This window comes from Onychostoma macrolepis, chromosome 22, assembly GCF_012432095.1.
Source record: "Onychostoma macrolepis isolate SWU-2019 chromosome 22, ASM1243209v1, whole genome shotgun sequence".
Lineage (NCBI taxonomy): Eukaryota > Metazoa > Chordata > Actinopteri > Cypriniformes > Cyprinidae > Onychostoma > Onychostoma macrolepis.
In genome coordinates, this window is record NC_081176.1 from 4,237,826 (window position 1) to 4,265,252 (window position 27,427).

General features: G+C 37.2%; 2 protein-coding genes across 4 annotated transcripts in view; one reads left to right on the plus strand and one right to left on the minus strand.

The window, feature by feature from the left end:
* LOC131531333 (SLAM family member 9-like) lies at positions 1 to 7,295 on the minus strand. 3 transcript variants are annotated; one of them, XM_058762014.1, is made up of 6 exons: positions 5,923 to 7,295; positions 2,585 to 2,902; positions 2,112 to 2,396; positions 1,927 to 2,034; positions 1,218 to 1,285; positions 1 to 135 (listed from the first exon to the last, which is right to left on the minus strand). In XM_058762014.1, the coding sequence occupies exons 1-6, from the start codon at positions 6,098 to 6,100 to the stop codon at positions 82 to 84; spliced, it is 1,011 nt and encodes a 336-aa protein (XP_058617997.1). In that variant the 5' UTR covers positions 6,101 to 7,295; the 3' UTR covers positions 1 to 81. The 3 variants fall into 3 exon arrangements, with proteins under 3 accessions (XP_058617997.1, XP_058617998.1, XP_058617995.1); XM_058762015.1 differs by lacking the exon at positions 1,927 to 2,034; XM_058762012.1 differs by lacking the exon at positions 1 to 135 and having other exon boundaries at positions 1,111 to 1,285.
* The window catches only part of LOC131530205 (uncharacterized), a 23,078-nt gene continuing 2,803 nt past the window's right edge, over positions 7,153 to 27,427 (plus strand). The window contains exons 1-8 of the mRNA XM_058760361.1: positions 7,153 to 7,299; positions 9,909 to 10,138; positions 10,279 to 10,578; positions 10,671 to 10,953; positions 12,665 to 12,860; positions 24,201 to 24,533; positions 25,292 to 25,630; positions 25,922 to 26,063. Of these exons, the coding sequence (XP_058616344.1) occupies positions 7,153 to 7,299; positions 9,909 to 10,138; positions 10,279 to 10,578; positions 10,671 to 10,953; positions 12,665 to 12,860; positions 24,201 to 24,533; positions 25,292 to 25,630; positions 25,922 to 26,007 (1,914 nt within the window). The 3' untranslated portion in view covers positions 26,008 to 26,063. The remainder of the gene's footprint in view (positions 7,300 to 9,908; positions 10,139 to 10,278; positions 10,579 to 10,670; positions 10,954 to 12,664; positions 12,861 to 24,200; positions 24,534 to 25,291; positions 25,631 to 25,921; positions 26,064 to 27,427) is intronic.

Here is a 27,427-nt window from a genome sequence, read left to right on the forward strand (position 1 = left end):
GTCTGAAGGCGTTGCAGGAGGTTCCCAATGAAAATGATCAAACAATAAGTGTCTTGTATTTAGAACAGCATCAAAGTTTAATCATCTTCTGATTTTGATTGGTGCATATTCCACATGACTCTCCTCTTCAGCTTTCTGTAAAAAAAAAAAAAAGCATAACACAAGATATAATAATAATAATATTTTTTTTAATATATATATATATATATAGTAACGAGTCTTTTATAAACATGTGCTGTGGTTGTGTGTGAAGTTTGTTCGATAGATCATTATGCTATGAAAGCTCATTACCGCCACTAGGCCTGTCGCAATAATCAATATATCGAGTTATCGGAAAATATATGTAAAGAGCAGACACTGACAGGTGAAAAGAAGGCATCATTTGAGGCCTTATAGTGTTTTCCTTACAACTCCAGACTGTGCTATTGAAGAACAAGCCCAAACAGAATCAAAACTGCAATTCACTGTTCTGGTGCATATGTAAATGTAACAACGCAAAATAGTGCTCTCTATCAGCTAAGCGTTAAGGGGGTTTCACAAGGGAGAGAATGTATTTTTGCATTCCACTTGTGCTGTTTTTTTTTTCCATTGTAAACATGCACTAGAGATATGTTTTTTGCAGCATCTTGTGCTTGCATTATTATGCTGTTATATTATCATTATATATTCAGTGGCATAAAATGACAATAATATAATTTATCATAATTATTTCTGGGACAATACTGTATATCACCCAACAAAAAGTAGTTATAATGACAGGCCAAACCACCACAGAAGAAAAAATAAATAAATAAAGTTTTGGTAAATCATTAAAAAAAAAAAAATCTAAATTAAATTACCAGTCAAAAGTATGAGATTAAAGATTCCAAATTATAACATAAATCAGATTATGATATACTCAAGGTCAAAATTACTATATCATAATTTCAACATTTTAAGTTATAAATTTGAACCTTTCAATCACATTATTTAAACTTGGTATGTGATTTGATATTTTCAGCTTTTTAAATTATGACTTTTTAATCTCAAAATTTCAATGTAGTATGTCATAATTTTGACTTGTTGTTAAAATTATGATTTAACAGCATGTTTAATTCTTAAGTGGTGGAAATGGATTTAAATATTTACAGACAAAATCAAAAGCACACACTGATCTACATCAGGCTCACTGATGAAATTATACAAATACTCAGCAAATTAACAATAAATTGCCTTACCGATTTATGTGTGTTTCTTCTGTAGAATGTTGTCTCAGCGTAAGTGATCTCTACTTCACAAGTCTCAGCTGTTTGAAAAATTATAAATGCATTAAAACCACAAAATTAAATCCTAACTAGATTAGGTTCATCACAACAAATGAGTTATTAGGGCTTTCAAAGTTAACACCAAAGTAACACTCAAAGCTTGTAAAAAGGCATTAACAAATTTAATTTCGCCATTAGGCCATTAACTTTTTCCACATACAAAAAGCTCTTAACCCTTGTGTGGTGTTCGGGTCTGTGGGACCCATTTTCACATTTTGCCAAAATAAAAATTATACGATTAATTATTTTTTCAAACTCGTACTCATTGGCCTTGCCTCATTTTCTATGAAGAACGTTTATCAGAACAAATTTTCAGTGAACACACACTGTACACCCCCCGTACACAGTTATATTACATACACGATGTTCAGGTCCACTGGACCCGGGGCTAATGAAAGAGTGTAAATTTTAGGTCCTGTGTACCTTCACTCTGTCCTCCTACTTAATACGTATATGTGTGTGTATGTGCATGTGTGTGAGAGAGAGAGAGTCTGTGAGAGTGGAGTGTAAATGTGAGTTTTGTGTTTCTGCCCCTGCCGTTCCCGCACAAGGTTGTAGCACTTTAATTCATAATTCATTCATTTCATATATTACTTCTTTAAAAGGATAAGATAACACTTGCCTTCTTTATCAATTTTTCTATGTTTACTGCAGAGGCAGAAGATCACGACTACTGCTACAATCAACAGCGATCCAGAAGAGATCAGCACTATCAAAGAGACTGGAGGAACTGAAGGAGAGTAAAAGAGAGACGGTCATTAATGTAAGTGAATGTGTACATAAACACCTATATCAGTGCTGGCATACCTGCACATGTCTGACAGAGATTGATGTCCAGATGTGTGGTCTGGTTGCTGATGGGATTGTTGAGCACACAGCTGTAGGTGTTGTTATCCTGATATTCCACCTCCAGAGGTAGAGAGAGACTGATGCTGAGATCAGACACACTGATGCTGGACAATAAACTGTTTCCTTTGTACCAGGAGAGAGTCACATGACCCACATTCACCACTGAACACACCATTGAACAATTTGATGATGATGATGAACATTGTAAAGAGTTATTGCTTATGACAGGAACAGGCAGACGAGCTGAGAAAACATGAGAGAATAAAAAGGAATATGAACACAGTAATTAGCTTATTTTCAGTTTTGTGAATTGTAATTAATTGGTGTAATACATTTTGTGTTGAGTGATGTTTAGTGTGTTGATGGTCGCTGAATGTCATCTCAAACTAACAGAATAAGTGAATGTTTGGACAAATGATGTCTCTACTCACCATAGACAGAAACACTGAATGTTTTTATTCTGTGATTTCTTCCACTTATCTCTAGTTCATAAACTCCAGTGTGTTGAGTTGTGATGTTTGTGATGGTCAGAGATCTAGTTTGATTGTCCAGCTTCAGTCTGTCTCTGAATCTCTCATCAGTACTGTTATATGTGATGAAGATTTGGTTCTTTTTTTTAAATTTACCTACTTGAGATTTTTTAGCTCCATATTTACACAGTATGTAGTCGTCTTCATGTATTTCAGTATCATCAATGTATAAAGTGACAGAATCTCCCTCCATCACTGACACTGATTCACCAAACACACCTGGAGAATATAAACAGATTAAAGCCTCTGATGGTTTACAAAGCCTGAAATCAGCTTCATTTACATGTAAAGTTGAGAACAGCAGCAGAAATACAAAACAAAATGTAAAATATAAAATGTCTTCATAAACTGCTTCTGTAAACTGCTACCATTACAGAGCGACTATTAGAATCAAGCAGACAGAGAAAACACTAAAGAACGGCTTACGGATTGCTTGGAAATGTATTTACGGTCGCAAATAATAGAGTAATATGGCAACAAAATTTATGAAAAAAGGACAGATAACCACACATAACAAACTGTAACTTAATACAACTGTGTTTTCTACCACATGAATTATTATTATTATCTATTTCACAAATGTCCAACACACAGTAATTGTGTATTCACACAAATATTATATTTAATGGATTAAACACATAAATGCATTAACTCCGAATATAAACTCAAAGCAAATAGCTTTCCAAAAACAGCAACAACTTTTCCAGTCATGCGACTTTAAGGAGTTTAATGTAAAGAAACAGGGTTAAAATTCAATAATTTTAAATGCTAAGTAACACTGGGTTCATAATAATGGTTTAAATGTAAGTCTGCTTATTTTAAAGTTTGGTTCAAGAGAATTATTAGATAAACATTGATTTAGTCTAGATTTAGCCTTTATTGTTTTTGGTGCAACAGCTTTAATCTATAATTTGTTTTAAAGTATAGAGGGCAATGGTATAGAGGACAGTGTTTAAAGTTTCATAACTTATTGACAATGAATACATGATAATTTTTGCAGACTGAAAGTACAGTTTTAATAGTGATGGATTATAATAGTGCTTATATATATCAGAGGTGGGTAGTAACGAGTTACATTTACTTCGTTACATTTACTTGAGTACATTTTTTGGGTAACTAATACTTTTAGAGTATATTTAAAAATGGGTACTTTTACTCTTACTCAAGTACATTTTTAGTGAAAAAACGGTACTTTTACTTCGTTACTGTGGGCGACGCTCCTCTCGTTATTTTATCTTAATGCAATACAAGTTAAAAATCCTTCAATTTATTCCAAGCGCGCCGTCTACTTTTTTCTGGGCAATGAACGATGCCCGTTCGCGAATGATTCATTATTTTGAGTCAATTCTGTTCGAAGGCTTGATCAAACCAGTTGGCAAACCAGTGAATCGGTTCGCGGATCAGTTTGAATGATTCGTTCAGTTCCCTGCCGCACGCGCTGAGTCGTCTGAAGCGGTTCTCACTCAGAGTTGTAACATCAAGAGCGCTGAAGACGTGGCTTTGGATCAACAATCAGTTGAAAGCAAAGGCTATGGTTTGCTAGCTATGAAGATCTTTATTAGACGAACATCGCGTGTGCTGTCGGTTCCACAGGTATAGATTCGATTACAATACACGATACCACTATGACATTACCAGTTCGTTGTACATGTACCTTACACATTAAATACAACATATAATTTATTCATTAAATAAGCTGTCACAGAATATGAAATAAACACCCGCCAAACCCGTGTTAGTTCCAGGAGGAATGCCTTGCCTAGACACAATTAATATTGATATTTTCACAATATTTACGCTTGCAGAAATAAAGGCTACATTTGTTTACATTTTGCAGAACAGACGGAAGAAGTGCATTTGTTTCGTTATGTTCAGATGTTCTGTAGCTGTCATGTGAGGAGTTTTCACTCTTCTCCGTGTCAGAGGTTATATACATATATACATTTATTATACATAATTAATATACTTTAAAATTATTTAATTTAATTCAGTGATGCAAATCAGAATTGTTATCAGCTGTTACTCCAGTTTTCAGAGTCATATGATCCTTCAGAAATTATTCAAATATATTGATTTATTACCAGTTGTTGAAAAAACAGCATATGGTGGTTAGGTATGTTTTGAAGCTGGGATGCTGGTTTATGCTGGTCCTTTGCTGGTTTAAGATGGTCCTTTGCTGGTCTTAAGCTGGTCGGACCAGCACATGACCAGCATAAACCAGCAAAGGACCAGCTTAAATCAGCTCAAACCAGCATCCCATGCTTCAAAACATACCTTACCAGCATATGCTGTTTTTTTCAAAAGAGAACAGTTTTGCTGCTTAATATTTTTTGGAACCTGTGACATTTTGTTCAGGATTCTTTTATGAATAGAAAGCTAAAAAAGAACAGCATTGATAATAAATCAGGCTGATAAAATTCTGATTTGCATCACTGAGAAAAAAAAAAAAGCATTAAAAGTATTTTAAACCGTGTTTTAAGCAGTGTGTGTATGTATATATTTGTGTGTGTATATATATATATGTATGTATATATACATTTTATCTAAATATCTATATATCTAAATAAAAATAGACTATATTCAGTATATGATCCAAAGTAACTAGTAACTAACTACTTGAGTAGTTTTTTTTATCCGATACTTTTTTACTCTTACTCAAGTAACTATTCAGACTATTACTTTTACTTGAGTAAATATTTCTTAAAGTACTTTTACTTTTACTTGAGTACAGTTTTTGGGTACTCTACCCACCTCTGATATATATATATATATATATATATATATATTTTTTTTTTTTTTTTTTTTTTTAATAAATGAGTCATTTAGATCATTATGTCACTGGATAGTCTCCTATGCACTATAAGGTTCCTGCATATTTTAACTAGTGAATTACCATGACATTTGTGGATGTTTATGGTCACTTGCAGAAGTATTTTTAAAGAAAGAAATGCATTTTTGGAATTTAGAATTTTAGAAATGTATTTTTAAAAGGACAAAAAAGGCCTGATATTTGAAAGCAGCTCAATTGAAAGTTTACACTTTCTGAACATTTACCTGGAAATTTCAGTGTAAACTTCTTAACCCCAAAAGAGACCTGAATTCAAAGTTATTAGATCTTGTATTATATTCGTACAATATTAATAATTCATTTGGTAAATAACAGCAGGTGAAAATAATCGAATTCTGATTTACTCTAAAAAATAAAAAAACATAAAAATGTGAAGAAAAAAAAAACTTACCAGTGAGACTCCAGCAGCACAAACAGAACATAAGAAACACGTGAAACATTTTCTTCAGCAGTTTAGCATCTGATCTAACAGCAGAACTGTTGAAGTGTTCTGTGACTCCTCCCACAACAGAGTTTGACCCTCCTAGTTTACACATAGCATTTGCATATGATATAATGTTATAGTTCATCTAGCCCTTAAGATTTTAACTGTTCTTAACGGATTAAAAAAGTATTTGTTTTTATTAAAATGTTAGGAGTTCATATTAATACCTTAAAGGTACATATTAAGTCAAGTCATCTTTATTTATGTAGCGCTTTTTACTATACAGATTGTTTCAAAGCAGCTTTACAATGATAACAGGAAAATTATACATCATTGTTCATCTTAATTAGTTGATTCAGTTAAGTTGTAAAAATCATTGGTTATTAATTTAGTTAATTTCATCAATACAGCAGCTCTGGAGAAAATGGTGATGTCGTCGTCCAGCTCAGTTCAGGTCTCATACAATAATGTCAGTGCAGTCAGATCAATAATAATGTTGAATATTAAGTGTCCCCAACTTACAATAATATGTTGTCCGGTCTCATTTGTGCAAAGTGGATTAATTACCTGTTTTCCAGCGATTATCTCCAGCGTGTCTTCCCTTCTGTCTGCAAACCTATGGGAAAGTATTACCTTCAAGCTCACCACGGAAGAACGAGGTGTGTGCATCCAATATATACATCCACCTGCAAAAAGGAAAGTTCTGTTATAGAGCCATATTCACTCAACTCAGCCTATTTGAACTGAATACTCACCAGTTAGGCCCATCTGTGCCCAGGCTGGTTCAATAACTATTATTGACATTAATTTTGTCAATCACTTCCTTGAAGTCTTTGTCAAGCCCATAGGAGACTTCTGTTGGTGATCAATTATATCATCTTTGCCAAGGAAAAATGTCTATTAATGATTGAGTTCAGAACTCTTGCTGCTGCCATCTGCTGGTATGCGTACTGGCTCCTCACTGCCTACTGGCAGGGACTTAAATCCATGTTGCGGCTGCATCTTCAATGATTCCATCGGCTTCAAACAGTTCATCCAGCTCTCCATCAGTGTCACCAATCGTATGCAGTCATGTTTGGAATACTACCAGGGCCAGCAATCCTCCCAATACCATCGGCACTAGTTCACTAGTGCTCCAGTACCAGGGTATGATCCAATGCAACAGAAAAAAAATGTGAAAGAACTGTATGCGTTTCCATGTGGGACCTGTCCAACTATGCATTGGCCTACTGCACTCCAAACCCATCCATCTCCTGGTTCTGGAGTATTCCACTGCTGATGTGTGTGGTGAGGGGGGCGTGGTTCAGCGAAGTCTGCAGCGGGCGAGAGCATCGGGGGCGAGAGGTGAGTAGTAGGTCAAGTGCAAAATGATGAACACCTATGTCTGATTGCAGTAATTGGCTTGGAGAGACCAGATAAAAGAGCGACTGATGAACATGGAAGTCAGAGAGAAACGGGACGGAGACTTGTGTTAGAGAAGTTCCGATACCCTTTTTTCCTTCCCGATACCTAGGCTCAGGGTATCGGCCAATACCGAGTACTGATCCGATGCCTGGGTGTAGGGCTGGGCGATAATTCGATAACGATAATTATCGCGATATAATTTTTCCTCAATAAAACGATATGAAGAGGTCAATAAATGTTCGATATAATGTTTATGTGCCAAAAGCGGAACGAAACAGAGCGCCTCATTTGAATCGCTCAAAACGGACCTTTTATCTGCGGCGTGGCGCGAGCTCACTAGAGATGCGTTTACTCACGGATGAGACGGTCACGCGAGCAGTAAACAGCGCTGTGAGATCGAAGCGATTGCATTCAGCGATGAACACACATTATTCTGTGATTTAAACTAGTTTAGAGCCAAACAGGAGAAACACAGTGTGCAACAAGACAATCAGAAGGCTTTCAAGTCTACACATCGCCATCATTTACCATGGATTTACTGTAATAACACCAAAGTCTCTTTAAGTATTCAATAGTCTTTGCTAACACTCACTGCACCATGGTATTGTGGCAGAAATGTGGGATATTCACACTGAATTTTATTACAGGACTAATGGTGTAAAATTATATTATGTATTTGTGATTAAGCTATAGCATGTGTGCATTATACTGAATGTTTTTAGACTACTGTTTTTCATACAGGCTACCTGTTTTTTTACCATGGTATTGAGGTGTTATATGTGTGGTTTTAACTGTGTTTATCATGATTTAAATGTATGCTACTATGGGAGACCAATGCTTAATAAAAAATAAATAAATAAAAAACTTGGTCAGAATAAATTTAACCATATAAAACTGAGGTTACTACAATTTGTACAGATGTTACTGATTTTGATAATGAACAAAAAATTACCTCTGCATCCTAATTCGAGCTACTATCAAATGTGAATTTCTAAGAGACAAAAAAAGTGATTATTATTATTAATATTATCAGGCAAACCAAACCTGTTTCTTGATTTGAAACAATATCACTCATTAGAACATGCAGCACCTAAGAAATTAATTTTTCTAGTTAGATATTTATTTTGTTAAGGAAAATTATTGGTCTGGTTTCTACAACTTTCACTTTGGAGCAAAATTCTGGCTTTAAACTTGAAAGAAATAAAGATTTGACATTTATCGTGATAATTATCGATATCGACTGATATGAAAAAAATTATCGTGATAATTGTTTTGGCCATATCGCCCAGCCCTGCCTGGGTGTGTATCTGGTAATACAGCTGTATGTACTACTAGACCAGTATGAATTGATACAATTATTTTATGGTGTGCTTCACCATAGATAGATAGATAGATAGATATACGTTGTCAGCGTTCGCTTGAACTGATTTGCTAAAATCAAACCAGGGACGATAATAGGTGAGCGCCAGCCAATGAAATTGTCGTTTGCGCATTAGCTCCGCCTACTACTGGATAACCCGGCAGTTTTTAAAAGCTGAAGAATTCCAAAGGAACTCCGTTATTTTGACAGGAAAATACAAAAAAGAATATAATTTACATACCATGCAGAATTGACGCGCTACATGTAAGACTCTCTCGCTCCCTCTCCCTCTCTCTCTCTCTCTCTCTCTCTTTGCATGTGAGGAAAAAAGCAAAGCGACGGCGTACGGTACTAGAGCTTACGGTACGTCAAATACAGGTGCACTGCGCATCCATTCAGATGATCTGAAAAATAGCACAGAACGCTTGACGGAGAGTGAAACTCTGAAGCGCTCAGTCAGTGTTCAGAGAGTGGCAATATATCTGTGCTAAACTTATACATAGCCTCCAACTCACACACTGGCGAGTAAAATCTGAGCATTTATTAGCCAGTGGCTAATATTATACACTATTTAGTCACCCAGGGTGAAGATTTAGTCACATACGCAAGTGATTTACTGGTAATGTGCTACCACGTTTGTATTTATTCTTCGCTGCTCTAAATAGTGGTTGCTTGTGGCAACAGCACAACTTCCTGTGTTTGCATTCTGAGCAGCGAAGCTAGCACGCATAACTATAGGTCTTGTTTAAAAATGGTATCGGATCGGTACATGGGTTCAAGTACTCACCGATACCGATGCCAGAATTATTTGTGGTATCGGTGGAATTTCCAATACTAGTATCGGAATCGGAGCAACGCTAACTTGTGTGCACTGACTGGTATAGGAACTGGAGAAATCCTAGGAACTGCGTAATTGTGGGAGCTGAGATTTTGGTGAAATGCACCGAGAGGGCGACCTTTGTTTTGTGATTTTGAGTTATTGAATAAACCACACGAGTCTTCTTAGGCCAACCTTGTCCTCTTCCTTCCTTACTCTGGACCTTGCTACAATGTGATTTTAGGGCACCCGTGGTTAGTGCAATGCAATGCTGTCATCTCTTGGAAAACTGGTGAAGTCCTGAAGTGGGGTGATGATTGCTTCCATGGATGATTTCCTCAAGTTCCTCAACCTATCTCTCGTCCACACCAGATTCTCCCTGTCTCTATCGAGAGTCCAGTAGAGAAGGAATCTGTAGATATCCCAGTCTGCTACGCCCCCTTCAGTGATGTATTCTGCCATAAGAAGACTTCAGAGTTGCCTCCACATCGGCCATGGGATTGTGTCATCGATCTGATATCAGGTCAGGCAGTGCCCCACGTTGTAGAAGAGGCTTTACAACAAGGCTACATCCACCCTTCGATGTCCCCTGCTGTTTCGAGGTTTGTCTTTGTGTCAAAGAAGGACAGAGGCTTGCAGCCATTTATCGATTATTGTGCCTCAACAAAGTAACTGTGAAGTTAAGATATCCACTTCCCCTTGTGCCAGCCACATTAGAACACCTCTAATGTGGTTACATTAGACACATTAGAGTCACCATTTTCAGCAACTTAGACCTCTGCAGTGCCTATAAACTCATCTGGATACGTGAGGTGGACGAGTGGAAGACAGCTTTTGTGACCCCTTCTGGCCACTATGTATATCTCGTCATGCCTTATAGATTGGTCAGCGCTCCCTCCATATTCCAGTATTTCATGCATGAGGTGCTCCGGAAGTTCCTCCATCAGTTTTTGCTCATCTACATTGATGATATCCTCATCTACTCCCGAAGTATGGCCGAACATCACCAGCATGTTGCCGAGGTCATGGAATGCCTGAGAGAGTTCCATCTGTTCTTGATAGCTGAAAAAATGCTCCTTCAATCAGTCTTCAGTGCAGTTCCTTGGTTATAATATCAGCAAATGTGGTATCCAGATGGACGAAAGGGAAGGTTGAAGCCATACAAAACTGGCCCACACCTACCACCATCAAAGAACTCCAAAACATTTTGGGATTTGCTCATTTCTACCGGTGGTTCATCCGGAAATACATCTCCATCACCAATCCATTTACCAGTCTGCTCAAAAACAAGCCCAAGTGTTTGTCCTGGACTCAACCTGCCACAGAAGCCTTCCAAACCTTCACCAATGCACTGCTCCTCATTCACTCTGACACCAGCAAACCTTTCATCGTGGAAGTGGATGCATCAACCACCAGGGTAGGAGTGGTGCTATCTCAGCAATAGGGGAACCCATCCATCCATGCAGCTTCTTCTCTAAGAAACTCACCCCAGTAGAGAGGAACTATGACATCGGCAACAGAGAACTCCTAGCTATCAAGCTTGCACTCGAGGAGTGGAGGAGTTGTTTGGAGGGTGCACAACAGCCTTTTACCGTGCTGAGTGATCATAGGAATCTAGAATACTTAAAGGGCACCTATTATGCAAAATCCACTTTTACAAGGTATTTGGACATAAATGTGTATTGGCAGTGTGTGAACACAACCACCCTACAATGATACAAATCCACCCACTCCTTATTTTTTTAATCTCCATTAAACCAAAGCAGCCTCATTAGACATGCCATTTTGATTCTCTACAGTTTATGATGTCACAAACTGTATTGCCCCAGCCATGGCCTCTGAGTGACAGTCCAGCAATAGTAATAGTATCCACCCTCAGCGAATTGTTTAGCTCCATGCTCTAGCAAATGCAATGTTGAAGTAATATTTGAACATGACACAACAGTACCCCTCACATAAATGTCATGTCGTTATAGTTCTTGGGTAACGTTTTAACTGTATTTGTGTGTATGTCATTTCATTAAATCAAACAGCGAACGTTATCGCAGTATTTGAGTGTATGTGTGTTGCTCATTCGTCATTGCAAATAGGCCATGAAAACTCTACAAGTATATAAATTTATTAAATTACCATTCCGAGATGTCCTGGCTCATTCTCATAGGTGTTTCTTCATCTGTGAAGTCTCTCCTTCATCTGTGTCTGACTCCGGTTCATACATGTATGGCAAGTTCTTTCGCTGTCAGTCATGTTGTTTCTGTTAACTGTTTATTGATGTAGGTATGCAAAGCAGAGATTTATACGCTACACCCTCTTCTGAAGACGGGGCGGGAATATGCAGCTCATTTGCATTTAAAGCAATACACACCAAAATAGCTATTTTTTAGACAGGCCCCAAAAATGACATTTTCAACATGTTATAATAAATGATCTGTCTGGTATTTTGAGTTGAAACTTCACAGACACATTCTGGGGACACCTAAGACCAATATTACATCTTGTAAAAAGGGGCATAATAGGTGCCCTTTAAGAGAAGCAGAGATTAAATCCATGTCAAGCTAGAGGGGCTCTGTTATTTACCCTTTTCAATTTCTCCATTTCATATCGCCCAGGTACCAAAAATGTCAAGGCTGATGCCCTTTCTTGTCTTCAGAAGAGATTACTGAAGGACCTGAGCCCATCCTACCCTCCAGCCTAATCGCGAGTCCCATCCAATGGTCATGTAAACTGACCACCTCCTCAAGTACTTCCATCTGCTGCCCATTCCAAACCGCCCATGGTCACACTTATGAGTGGACTTCATCATGGGCCTGCTCCCTTCTAAAGGTAACACATGCATTCTAGATGTAATTGATCATTTTTCCAAATCATGTTGTCTGCTTCCTCTCAAAGGAATTCTCACTGCAATGGAAACTGCTGAATTACTCTTCAATCATGTCTTTAGGTACTTCGGAATCCAAGATCAGGTTTCCCGGTTTATTTACATATCAAAAGCTTTCATCACCCTCCTAGGTGTGACTGTAGGTCTCTTCTCAAGATACTATGCCCAGTCGAACGGGCAGACGGAGAGAAAGATCCAGGGGATTGGAAATTTCCTATGAATCTTCTGCCACGGCCACCAGATCTCTTGAAACCAGTTCCTGGGCTGGGCTGAGTATGAGCAGAACTACTCATGTGCATACTCGGTTGCCAGCTTTCTCTGTTCTGGTGGTCTGGGGGATCATCGGTTGTCCCATCGGTCAACTACTGGTTCCGAGTTTGAGAGGGTCTGGGATGCAGCTGGATGTCTGGCAAATGAAGACCCCAACTTTCCCGCCTGGACAGAAGGTTTGGTTTTTAGTTTTGCTCCATTCCTCATTCCATGTTTTAATCCTTAAACCTTATCAACCTTAAACCTTATCAACCACCTGCTTCTGTCCCTACCGAGCCTGGCCCAGCAGAGCAGCCTTTTGTTGATCCTGAAAGACGGTGACATGTAAAGAGTGAGAGAATTCCTGGAGTACCTAGTTGAACTAGGGTTCACTCATTAGGACTGCTACAAAAGCACACACCATTCTGCTCAGTGTGTAATTTTTCTCAGTCTACATTCCATAACATCTAAAGTAGGGCTGTCTTTAACGATTATTTTGCTAATTGAGTAATCGTTCGATTATTTGAACGATTAATTAAGTAATCGGATAATTATAATTGTTGTTGTTTTTTTGTGATAATAAAAAAGAGACCTAAAAGTGGAACACTAGCATTTAAAATTACTTAAAATACATATATAATAGAAATGAGGCAATAATAATCAGATCAAATAAAGTATCAAAAGCAAGTAATCATATGGTTTTATTAAACAAAACTGTTATAATATACATTATGCATTATAACAAATGACTGCAGAGGGCGCCAATGGCCTTTTTACTTTACTGCACAATCTAATCTTTGTCTAATATTGGCAACATAACATTTAATTCAAATGTCCACTTAATCTTTAATATTTCGCCATTTCTTTACGACAGAATGCTACAGCCACTGTAATTTCTTGAATATGTGGACATCAAAACGTGTAAACTCAGAGTGAGGGTATGAGCATTTGTTTTGAAATTGTGATTAACAGTTTAGAAAGATATTGATGTATTCTTCTGTGTTTGTGTATGTTTATAAATGATTACTTTACAAATCCGATAAAATGGTGCACATTGTGTTCCCAGATGAACGTTATAATAAACCCAAGCTCACATCAATATGCAGAAAAGGAGTTTGAGACGCACCGCACATAAATGATAGCAGTTTGTGTGGAGCAGCATTTACTGTCAATAGAGCCGCAATAGCTATTCTATTCAGAATAGCTTTATGCTTTATGATTTTTAAAATCATGCAGCCTTAGAAAATGCATAGATGCATAAAATTGAGTACTGAAATTGATTCAAGGAATCATCACCCTAATCTAAAATGTTACCAAATTATCAATTTAATTTTTAAAAATTTTAGAATGCCTTTTTTTAACTAAAATATTATTATTATTATTATAAACAGGCATCAGCACAGTGATCAGTTGGGTATGTGTCTTTTTTAGTTTATTATATTGATTCTTTACCTCTTCCTCTGTGAGAACAGCAGAATCATAGTGCACCCTATTGTGTAAAAGTAGCATTATTCTTAAAGAGATGTGATTCATTTTTTGGGGATATTTGCATACACTGCCACCTTTTTAATTGCTGGAAGGAAAGATAGAGTCAATCAGTAAACTGCTGAAACAACAGTTTAATAACATAAAAAAAATAATAATGGAATTTTCTTCAAATTCTTTTGAGTGAATATTAACTGCAGACCAACCTTTACAAGACTGGCTCTTATTAAGGCTTAATAGTAGGAAACATTCTTCAATCTATCTGTCATTTAGCACTGAGCATTTTTCAAAAGTAGTTGCTTTTCTGTGTTAAATATGTAAACTTAGAAGGTGGAATATAAAACACGCTTAAAGTGTGTTTCGCTTTGTTTTTATTCAATTTATGAAGTTTCTGTAAATTGAATTATATTTTTGGTATCGCTATTGCACATTGCAATGGTATTTTGTACATGCAACTTAGTTATATTATATATATATATATATATATATATATATATATATATATATTCTCATTATATTTTCTCATTGACACGCCCCCAGCTCGGAAACCCTGGGGTTACAGAAAAATATGAGTTTCCCACTCATAATTACGACTTTGTGATGCCGTTCATGTGTGTTCAGCTCGTAAATGCGATCTATCAGACATGACTTGAACACACCATATGTTTAGATGGTGCCTGGGAGGATTTACACTTTTGGGGAAGAAACATCCAAGAATGGTATACAAATAGTAGTCAATGAAGAATAAAATGGATTAAGAGAGTGTACTTTACCATCTTTTTTTCCATTATGAAATAGTACAGATTTAACGTTAAAGATCAGAGACTCATCTGTTTCCTCTGAGTTAAGTGCAAAAGTACCCGAATGCATGGATTGAAATAATTGAAAATTGTTTCTGTTGCTGTTCTTCCAATTCTTGGTTGCAAATGCTTGAAAATACCTGGTCAAGTGGTGAAAATGTTCCTCTCCAAGTGAAAATTGTCTTTAGAATTAAGTTCAAGGGGTAAAGTAGTTGCAATGCTTCCCATTGGAGCTCTCTCATGGGTTACATGCATTTTTGCTTTTATCTTTGACTAACAGGACCAACTGACCAACAACAAAAACTGTCTCTGCCATTTACCAGAACATTAATATTTATTTATTTATTTATTTATTTTAGGAGTGATATTATCTGAAAAGAAAACTGATTATAAATTATGTTGTATTTTATTCTCTAGATGCCTCTCTTCCTGAGCCACTGGGTTAAAGGTCATAGACTGAATTACACCTTAAATTAAAGTGAATAAATTTGTTTGATAGGCAGTATTACTGATTGAGTCCCTCTGAAAAGTTAGCAGGCTACCTTATTCTCTGCCTTGTCTGTGTTAGTGAAAATCTTTAATAATGTTTAAATTCAATAATGGGCTAATAATAGTTACTGTTCTCCTTGCAGCTGGACATGTAATGTCTTACTTTATATATTTATTTCCACAAGACTTCTCTCACATTACTGATGTCACATGATATATAGCTTAAATTTTTTAATTTTTTTTAAATATAATATTACAATTCTTTGAAACAATAAACGCAAACACACTTGGGTTAGGAATAACCCATGTATCATAGTCTATTAATAACATGAAAGTTATTTTACAAAATGACAAAAATTTTATTTATTTTTTTGTTTGTTTTGCATAAACACAGGAACATTTACTACGTCAATGCTCTAAATCCCGTAGGGACTGGGTTCTGAAAAAAACAATTCTTTCACTTCTGCATTAGCTAAAGCAGAAGAGCAGAACTCACATGAATCAGAATCTGCATTCATTTTCTAAGAAGAAAAGTGGTGAAAATGAAGCTTCTATTTAATTTACTCACAGGGATTTTGGTTTTACTCTACCACGGTAAGACATTTATACAGTCTCTTTGCTGGTGTTAGGTTGTGTGACCGAGTAGGCCTAAACGGCCATGTGCGCAAGAGTAGGTGGTTGCAGTCATGGGAGGAGTGAAAAAAGTGCAGGCAAGATGGAGACTTTTCAGTTCTCGCAGTGGATCAGACTAGTGATGGGAATTCTGGCTTTTTAATGAGCCAGATGATTTGGCTCAGCTCAGCAAAAAGAGCTTGCTGTTTTGTCTCCCAAACGGCTATGTCTTTTTTTTTTTACAGTTTGTATGTATGCACATGTAGCACTTAAAAATGATTCAATATATTCCATATAATATCCAGAATATGATACCCAGTCAACACGTGAGATCACGAGATGATCACAGTGACATCACACCATTCTCATACGGTGATCCTCACAGTGTGAGTAATATGTATTGTGAATTCAAAATGTTGAGCAGGTTGAGAGGAGGCAGTTCAAATATGTCACCGGGGGGACATTCTACTTCCTGTTTCTCAGCACTATCACAAAGATATCACAGTGGTGTCACATGATGAGCTCATGAGTGCACGCCCAGCTAACAGATTTCTGTTATTAGAACCTTCTCCAAACATACAACTGACTTCCAGACACAGCCTTCGATGAAATCAACTGAAATAAACAAATCACCAGCTTCACTCATTATTAACCAGACTGACTTTATTTCTGTCAGACATCTACAAAAGCTCTTATTGAGAATTAACAGATATTTAGATGATGTTTTATTGTTTCGTTTGAGGTTACCATCAAGGTGATTAGTGTTTGCTTTAGTTGGGCTCTTGACCCTTGACTTTATAACTTTATATTTTTTGGGGCTGCTGTAACTGTGTTTGTAAAGCACATTTGTTATGGCAAGGAAAACCAAAAAGAGACTGCAACCAGGTGAAATTTTGTTACTGATGATAACAACACAGTCATCACCTAGATTCAAAATGCAGTCTTTGAGGCTTTATTTATCTAAAGTTTTTAATTGTAATAGCTCAGTGATTATACAATATAGGATCCAGCAGTCTCATAATCATTTATGAAAGATTATAAAAGCATAAGACACAAACATTACTAACTACTGTGTCATTTAAAAACAAAGAGAGACATCAAGAACCGGTGTATGAATCTCAACAATGGTGACAATCAAAAGCTTCATGCTGCAATGCATGATGGGTACCTAGTCTCTGTGCAGTGAGTGCACTTTGACCTCATATTAGTATGAGCACACAGTGAGGGCGCTGTGAGGTTACACTTTTAGCTCACTGTTACCTCACATTGTGACCTCATCACGAGTATCCTGGGAGATCATGGTGACATCACTGTGAGATTAAATTGTTGACTGGATAACATTACGCCTGCGTAACCTTAAAGGTGGGGTAAGCGATTTCTGGAAGCCAATGTTGATATTTGAAATCACCAAAGCAAACACGCCCCTACCCCAAAAGGGTCTCGCCCTATTTTGATAGCCGCCCCACACATACGTAGCCTCGCAACCCTGGCAACGATTAGTTCTGTGAAACAAAGCAAAACCAATGTTACACCATGTCTACACCGGATGCGAGTGGAGCAACAAAATATGATAGAAGTCATTATAATATACTGTGAAGCTTCTGTCACCAAAACAAATTCCTCATATGCGCAAACATACCTGGCAATTAAGCTAATTCTGATTCTGATAATCAGTGATGCTGTCTACACTGGATGCTGTGCGGCGCAACAAATCTCAGACAGAAAACTGCTGCCGCGTTCTATTTATGACGTGCTGACACAAATTTCAAATGATTTTCAAAGGTCGCTTTATCGTGTCCAGTGTAGGCAGACTTTAGCTGTTGCGGCGCGGCACATCCGGTGTAGACACGGTGTTACTTACCTATTGGGAAGAAGCAAAGCAACCTTGCCGTCTGAAGTCTGAACTGCAGGCCTTCCACTTCTTGCTGTTTTGTCTCCCAAACGGCTATGTCTTTTTTTACAGTTTGTATGTATGCACATGTAGCACTTAAAATGATTCAATATATTCCATATAATATCCAGAATATGATACCCAGTCAACACGTGAGATCACGAGATGATCACAGTGACATCACACCATTCTCATACGGTGATCCTCACAGTGTGAGTAATATGTATTGTGAATTCAAAATGTTGAGCAGGTTGAGAGGAGGCAGTTCAAATATGTCACCGGGGGGACATTCTACTTCCTGTTTCTCAGCACTATCACAAAGATATCACAGTGGTGTCACATGATGAGCTCATGAGTGCACGCCCAGCTAACAGATTTCTGTTATTAGAACCTTCTCCAAACATACAACTGACTTCCAGACACAGCCTTGATGAAATCAACTGAAATAAACAAATCACCAGCTTCACTCATTATTAACCAGACTGACTTTATTTCTGTCAGACATCTACAAAAGCTCTTATTGAGAATTAACAGATATTTAGATGATGTTTTATTGTTTCGTTTGAGGTTACCATCAAGGTGATTACTGTTTGCTTTAGTTGGGCTCTTGACCCTTGACTTTATAACATTATATTTTTTTGGGGCTGCTGTAACTGTGTTTGTAAAGCACATTTGTTATGGCAAGGAAAACCAAAAAGAGACTGCAACCAGGTGAAATTTTGTTACTGATGATAACAACACAGTCATCACCTAGATTCAAAATGCAGTCTTTGAGGCTTTATTTATCTAAAGTTTTTAATTGTAATAGCTCAGTGATTATACAATATAGGATCCAGCAGTCTCATAATCATTTATGAAAGATTATAAAAGCATAAGACACAAACATTACTAACTACTGTGTCATTTAAAAACAAAGAGAGACATCAAGAACCGGTGTATGAATCTCAACAATGGTGACAATCAAAAGCTTCATGCTGCAATGCATGATGGGTACCTAGTCTCTGTGCAGTGAGTGCACTTTGACCTCATATTAGTATGAGCACACAGTGAGGGCGCTGTGAGGTTACACTTTTAGCTCACTGTTACCTCACATTGTGACCTCATCACGAGTATCCTGGGAGATCATGGTGACATCACTGTGAGATTAAATTGTTGACTGGATAACATTACGCCTGCGTAACCTTAAAGGTGGGGTAAGCGATTTCTGGAAGCCAATGTTGATATTTGAAATCACCAAAGCAAACACGCCCCTACCCCAAAAGGGTCTCGCCCCTATTTTGATAGCTTCGCCCCACACATACGTAGCCTACGCAACCCTGGCAACGATTAGTTCTGTGAAACAAAGCAAAACCAATGTTACACCATGTCTACACCGGATGCGAGTGGAGCAACAAAATATGATAGAAGTCATTATAATATACTGTGAAGCTTCTGTCACCAAAACAAATTCCTCATATGCGCAAACATACCTGGCAATTAAGCTAATTCTGATTCTGATAATCAGTGATGCTGTCTACACTGGATGCTGTGCGGCGCAACAAATCTCAGACAGAAAACTGCTGCCGCGTTCTATTTATGACGTGCTGACACAAATTTCAAATGATTTTCAAAGGTCGCTTTATCGTGTCCAGTGTAGGCAGACTTTAGCTGTTGCGGCGCGGCACATCCGGTGTAGACACGGTGTTACTTACCTATTGGGAAGAAGCAAAGCAACCTTGCCGTCTGAAGTCTGAACTGCAGGCCTTCCACTTCTTGCCTTATCGTTCCGCAGACGTTTTCCTCTTTTGTTTTTCATTTGCCATCTCTATCTTTCTGTCGCTCAGCTCGGCTGTTCACTGATCACTCTCTCTTCCATATCATGAGTAGACACGCCCTTACTGCTGATTGGCTACAAGTTTGTTTTGGTACTCGGCCCCGACTCAGTTTTCTAAAGCGTTTTTGAAAAATTACATACCCCACCCAGAGGCGGACAAAGTACACAACTTCCTTACTTGAGTGAAAGTACAGATACTACTGGTCAAATACTACTCCACTACAAGTGAAAGTTGTAAAGACAGATTTTTACTTGAAAGTACGGAAGTACATGTTTTTAAAAGTACTTAAGTATCAAAAGTAAAAAGTAAATGCATTGTTCTATTTTCGCATTGTTGTATATTTGCAATACCTTATGCCACTAATGCAACCTACTGAATACACTGATTAGCTTGTATTATCTTTGGAATTAAGAGATTTTATGTTACCAAACCTATTGAAATGGAACAACTGAATGAAGATAATCTTCTTTATTTTTTATCTAACACTCCTACAGCTACATTGAACTCATTTTAATACTTGTTTAAAAGTTACAAAGTTCTTTTTCAAAGAGATATTAAAGTCTATGATATGGTTCATTTTCTCTCAGTATGGCCAGTATGGCCATGGGTGTGCAGGTTGCGCCAAAGAACCGTCTTTTTTAAATTTTGCCATCAACTGATCAGTGTTCAGAAAATGCTCAGAAATCAGTGAACTTCACAACATGTGGCTAGTGTTGGGTATTGTTTTTTTTTATATCCATTCCGATTCTGATTCTGCTTATTGATTTCAATTCTTATTGATTCCCAGTTTAGATTCTAAAGTTTTCATTTAGCCTACTTTTTGATCATGTTTGCAAAAAATATATGTATTTATGTGCAGTGTTTTGACAATAAAATAATGTTCAGATGTATATACTTCCCTGACCAGTTTTTAGCAGCAATTTACCAGTAGGCCTAAGTTTATATATATATATATATATATATGTGTGTGTGTGTGTGTGTGTGTGTGTGTGTGTGTGTGGTAAAGTGAAGGCAGTCATTTTTGACAGATATATTAGCCTACCATTTGTATTGCCATAGTTTGACTACAGAAATTAAACTATAGTTACCATAATGAAACTATGGTAAATTTGTGGTTACTGAAGTTACTACAAATAGCATAATTATGGTTACTATAGTAAAAACATGGTTAATTTTCCAAAGGGCTTTAATGAGTTAACACGTGCCTTTTTTTTTTTATATAGCGCTTTTAGCTGTGCAGTAGCGCGGACGTTTACATTAGTTTAGTGGGGAAGATCCCGAGGTTGCCAGATTTGCGTAAAAAACATCAGCCAAATGTCCATTCAAAGCTAGACGGAAAACTGCAGGCTTAGAAATACTGTAAGACTTGGCAACACAGGAAGGTACTGGCAGATCACAGGCCGGATTTTCGCAGAAAAAAAAGGGTTCAGTGAAAATGCACTCATTGTAAAAACTGCTACATGTAACGACTTTCTACTTGGGGACCTTGATATAAATGTAGTTGAGTAAAAAGTACGATATTTGTCTTTGAAATGTAGTGAAGTTAAAGTCGCAAGTTTCCAGAAAAAAATATACTCAAGTAAAGTACAGATACTCAAAAAGTGTACTTAAGTACAATACTCAAGTAAATTTACTTCGTTACTGTCCACCTCTGACCCCACCTAAACTGTGTAAAACCATCACACTATTATACTGCTCAGCATAATATTTATCATATAAATTCTACATTCTGCTTATGTTGTCTAAAATGCATAAGGCCGCATTTACACTGCATGGTTCAAGTGACCCAATTCCGATTTTTTCCTCCCATGTGGCACAGATCGGATATGGCCCACGACCGTGTAAGCAGGAAAAAAATCACATGGATTCCGATATTCTCCGATCGGTTTCAGGCCTCATTCATATGTGGAAATAAATCAGATTTGAATCGGATACGTGCACTTGCGCCTGCCGTGTAAGCGGTCAGATCGGATATTCCCCTGTAAACGCGACTCTTACGTCACTGAAAAGTGAGGTTTTTGAAACATTTCGCGGTACAGACATACCTGTAGAAAATGAAACATCTCTAGTTGAGTAGCAGAGTATTAATTTCGTTCGTTTGTGTTAAATAAAAGGCGTTTTGACACTGAAATGTGTTGCTTTTGAAATCACGCTGAGTGGTCGTTCCTGCTGTTGTCAGTTACGGCTCCCCACTGCGCCATGTGACGTCGGAGTGACGTCTTTTCCATGTTATTTTTGGATGTCCAATTTAGGTCCACTGAAGGGGTTGTTTTGTAACGCCAGGCGGCGTCTTTTTCGGCGTCTACAGCACGTCATATATTGACGTCCGTGGGACTTCCGTGTAAGGGCTATTTATAGTCCAAATGTGGTCGTTGTGGACGTCTTTTCAACGTCAAATTTAGACTTATTTTATATATAATTTTACTTAACTTCTATAACTGTAGTCCTATGTTTTGTTTGGCTCAGCAGCTAGATTCAACAGGAAAATGTAAAAAAACAAACAAAAAAAAACATGGCCTATTTGGCATACACATAATAAATCGTGACTGTTTATTTAAAAAAAATCTGTATTCATATGTATCAATCATGTTGATGACAACAATGTTGATATTTGTAAATAAAAAAAATATTACATACAATCATGTAAATTTCCTGCACCTAGACGTCCAAATGACGTCCAAAAAAATACCCAGTTCAAAGGTCAAATGTCGAACGTCAATCTGACGTCCAATTTGGGTCATGGTTAGACGTCCAAATAGAGGACCTAGTTTGGACGTCGAATAGATGTCCAGAATTGGTCATGGACCGACGGACCCAATATAGACATGATCTGCACGTCTATCCGACGTCCAATGTTTAGTGGGTCGTGCTCAGACGAGCACTTCAGTCCCGTTCGTTCCACTGAAACCACAAAATAAACTGCACACAAACATGCCCCTGCCTTTGATATACAGTCACTGATGAACACATTTAGTTTTAATTACTAAAAAAACACAGACGATGTGACATGCTTAATATCTACCACCTGAATATTATTCCACTCGCAAGCTTTCAGCGGAGCTGCGTACATCACGGTCCTGAAGAATTTGTACTAGGATATATAATTATTTTGATGTATAGATGTAACTATTGCATTAAAAACGTTTCTATATGAATTCCATGTCAATAAATTAAACTTAATGTACCATTCAAATTGATTTGTGATGTCATATATGCTATTTTTGGCTTGTTTCACCAAGTGCAGTGTAAAAGGCACACATCGGATATGGGTCACTTTTAAAAGAAATGTAAGCACGCCGTCCAAAAAATCGGATATAGTCACAAAATCGGAATTGGTCATCAAGACCTGCAGTGTAAATGCAGCCTAAGTGCTACTTTGTTTGTGGCTTATGCATCTTGTATTCTGACTTGTTATTTTGTTTTCGGATTTGTCTTTGTGTTTTCTGAATTGTTATTTTGTTTTTTAGATTTGCATTTGCGTTTGTAATTTGTTATTTTGTTTTCAGAATTGTGATTTGTTTTGCACTTTTCGGCCACCGTACTTATGTCTGTCATTTTGAAATAACACCACAGACGTAATTATAACAGAAAAGACATTAACACCACAGACAAATCAGCCTAAATCCAGACTTTTCTAAAATGGAGGCTGTCATCATGATGATTTCAAGATCAGGGGACAATTTAGAAATATTATATAATTTTGATTAAAATATGTCAGATCTGCAAGTTATCAACACCTCAGACACTAATAAAGTGTGACACATGAAACTGACAGAAATACTGAAAACTGAAAGAAAGACATCAAATCTAGGCAAAATCTGGCAAAATTAGTTTTTGTGAATAAAAAATGTACAAGGCAACAAAAATAAATTGTCAAAATCATCAGCATAGTCACTGCCAGAAAAATAAAACACTATGTCTGGGAAAATTTTAAATCATGCTTTATGAAAGAAGATAAATAACAACTTAAGCCCTAACAAAGATTTTTAACCTGATTACAATGGTAGAATAAATGAAGCAAAGTTTGAGAGATCCAAAAGAAAAAAAAAAGTAATTTGGGAGTTGGTTAGATACACATTATGTAGACTCTTAAAGTGTACCTCTCTTATTTTGTTAGAAATAGAACATTTTTCTGGGAGTAACCATGAATCCTTCCATTGAATACTATATAAAAAAATACATATATTACAAAAGACATATAGGGGATGTGTTATCACAGAACTGTGTTGTAGCACACACGAGCATGATGGTGAAGGTATAGGCAGTCTTTAATAAATCCACAGAAGGTAAATCCAAGTACAGAGAACAGCAGCACCATTGGGTATATCACCAAACTGAGTCATTACTACAGACATGTTTCTTTACTCAAAATCTTCATGCAATGTATAGAAAATTTTCACAGCACTGTTATATATTTTTGTTTGGTTTATATATTTTTTTCTCCAGGTGTGTCTGATGTTTATACAGACAGAGTGTCCGTATCAGTGATGGAGGGAGATTCAGTCACTCTAAACACTGGTGTTAAAACAAACCAACAAGAGGATATTAAATGGTATTTCAGTGGCTTACTCGTTGCTCACATCATTGGAGATCAGAGTTTTATCTGTACAGATGTTCAGTGTAATGCAGGTACTGAGAGATTCAGAGACAGACTGAAGCTGGATCATCAGACTGGATCTCTGACCATCATGAACATCACAAACACAGACTCTGGAGATTATAAACTACAGATCTTCAGCAGCAGTGACAGTGAAAAGATCTTCAATGTTACTGTCATTGGTGAGTCATTTAATGAATGTTTAAATGCAGTTTATATATGTTTAAAGCACATTGTTAATGTGTTTATTGTTTTTTAACCTGTATATTAATTCATTTACAGGATAGATAGTCTCTTTACTGTGCAGTTTGTACAATTGTGTCACTACATCATTAAACAGTTCATTATGACTTAAAACTAAATCATAATATTGGCAAATAACTGTTTTAATGGTTTTGTCTTTTATAAGAAGCTGCAGATGAGCTCTGATGGAGTTGACATTGTGAAATCACTCCATTTCTGATCAGCTTCTGTTAATATTTTTAAATTATGTTATATTAACAAGGTTTGGGAGGAGCACGATTAGATAATCAACCAATTCGGCACAGGTGGAGCTTGTTTAGTTAATCATCTTAACTAACGCAATACGTGTATATACTGTATACACAGACAACTTACCTCTGTCCCATAACAGTTTTCCAGCAACCCTCCTCCACCCCAACTCCTTGTGCTTAAACTATTCTCATCCCTTGTTAGGGATAGGGGGGAGTTCTCTGGGTTCAGGCTCTATTCCGGGCTCAGAGCCCTCCTTCAAGACAGCATGCCAAAAAAAAATGCCAAAAGCGAACTCGTGAAATGAGAATTTGATAGAAAACATGTAAAATGTGTTTGTATGCACCGCCATGCATTACATGTTTCTTTTCAGTTCAAAAGTCAAGAAAGGGATTGTGCACCTTATGTTTCCACAAAAAGGTCCTTTAGCTGTTGTTTTGTGTTTCAGGTGTTTCTGCTGTTGAACGAGATGAAATAAAGTCAGTGAAGGAGGGAGAATCTGTCACTTTAGATCCTGGTGTAATTAAACGCCCAAATGATGTGATGACGTGGCATTTTAATGACCTTCTCATCGCTGAAATCACTGGAGATCAGAGTAAGATCTGTACAGATGATGAGTGTGATGAGAGATTCAGAGACAGACTGAAGCTGGATCATCAGACTGGATCTCTGACCATCACAAACACCGGAACCACAGACTCTGGACATTATGAACTGAGAATCAGCAGCAGTAGCAACAACAGCTTCAGTTTTAGGAGGATCAAGAGTTTCAGTTTTACTGTCACTGGTGAGTATATAATTCAGCCATTCAATGCGTTTTCCTTTTAATTTTTAAAAGCAGTTCAAAATCTTAAAATCAGCCCAATGAGTGTTTGGTTGTGGACCGTTAATAAAGCTAACTATGTTTGACTGATGTAAATAACGTGAAAAATGCTGTGTGCACAGTGCTGATGCAGTTTTAGCTGCTGTTATTAGTTCGGATGTATTATCATTTGAATGAATGATGCATTTAGTGCTTTGTGTATTTATGTACACCCAAAGCGCTTTACAGTCACCAATGTCTTTAAATGTCTAGTAGGTTCTGTTCCAGGTTCAGGTCTGTCTCCAGGTAAAATAGCAGGAATATGTGCTGCTGTTATTGTTCTGCTGGTGGCGCAGCTGTAACTGTTGGCGTGTTTTGCTGCCATCGCCACAGGAGCCATAAAGCAGTATCACAGAATGTAAGCGTTACATACAGCTGATTTAACAAGATATGAGATTTACTGTGCATAAAAACCTTTAAAAGAACAGTGGTATGAATACACTTTTATATCATTATAGAATTCTAAATATAATATAATCAGAAGTAAATATCAGAAGTACAACCCCAATTCCAGAAAAGTTGGGACATTTTGTAAAATGCAATAAAATCAAGAATCTGTGATTTAATCAATCTCTAACTTTTATTTAATTGACAAAATATTTCCAAAGTTTTCTCTGACCAATGTAAATGTATTTTGTAAATATTAACAAATTTTGATTTTGATGGCTGCAACACACTCCAAATAAGTTGGGACAGAGGCATGTTTAACACTGTCACCTCAACGGTCCTTTTAATTATAATGTTTAGTTGTTTAGAAATTGAGGATACTAATTGTTAAAGTTCTGCAAGCAACATTTTTGTCCAGTCTCGCTTGATGCAAGACTTCAGATGCTCAGGAGTCTGTGATTGTTGTCGTCTGATTTTCCTTTTCATGATGAGCCATACATTTTCAATAGGAGACAAATCTGCTGTCCAGTCTAGCACATTCACTCTGTCTACGAAACCACGCTGTTGAAGCACATGCAGAATGACAGCTGGCATTGTCTTGATGTAATAACCATGGACTTCCCATGAAAGACATCATCTTGATGGCAGTACAGTATATATCTCTGTACAATCCCAGTATATGCCTCCATGTCAATGGTGCCTTCGCACATATGCCAGTCACCCATGCCGTTTGCTCTACTGCACTCTCATACCATGACAGAGATTTGCTTTTGCTTCTGTCGCTAATGAAAGTCTGGATGGTCCTTTTGGTCTGTGGGACTGAGAACTCTCCATCCATTTTTCCCAGAAACAAGTTGAAATGTGGACTCATCTGAGTACAGCACACATTTCCACTGTCTTTCTGATGATCTGAGATGAGCTCTGGCCCAGAGAACCCAGCAGCATCGCTGCATAGAATTGATGTATAGCTTTCTCCTAGAGTAACAAATATTCAAGTTGCATTTTTTGATGCAGCAGCAGACTGTGGTAAGTGACAGTGGCTTTCTGAAATGCTCCTTAACCCATGCGGCTATATTTAATACCACAGCATGACAGTTTCTTATGCAATGCCATCTGAGAGCTCAAAGGTCAAGCACATACAACTGCGGTTCCCTGCCTTGCCCTACATGTACTGTGATTTCTCTGGATTCCCTGAATTTTTCACAATATTATGCATGGTACTTGGTGAAAGAACCTAATTCTTTGCAATTTTGCATTGCGAAATGTGGTGGGGTTTGTTTTGTTTTTTTTGACACTTTCTCATGAAATTTGGCACAAAGTGATGAGTCGTGATTC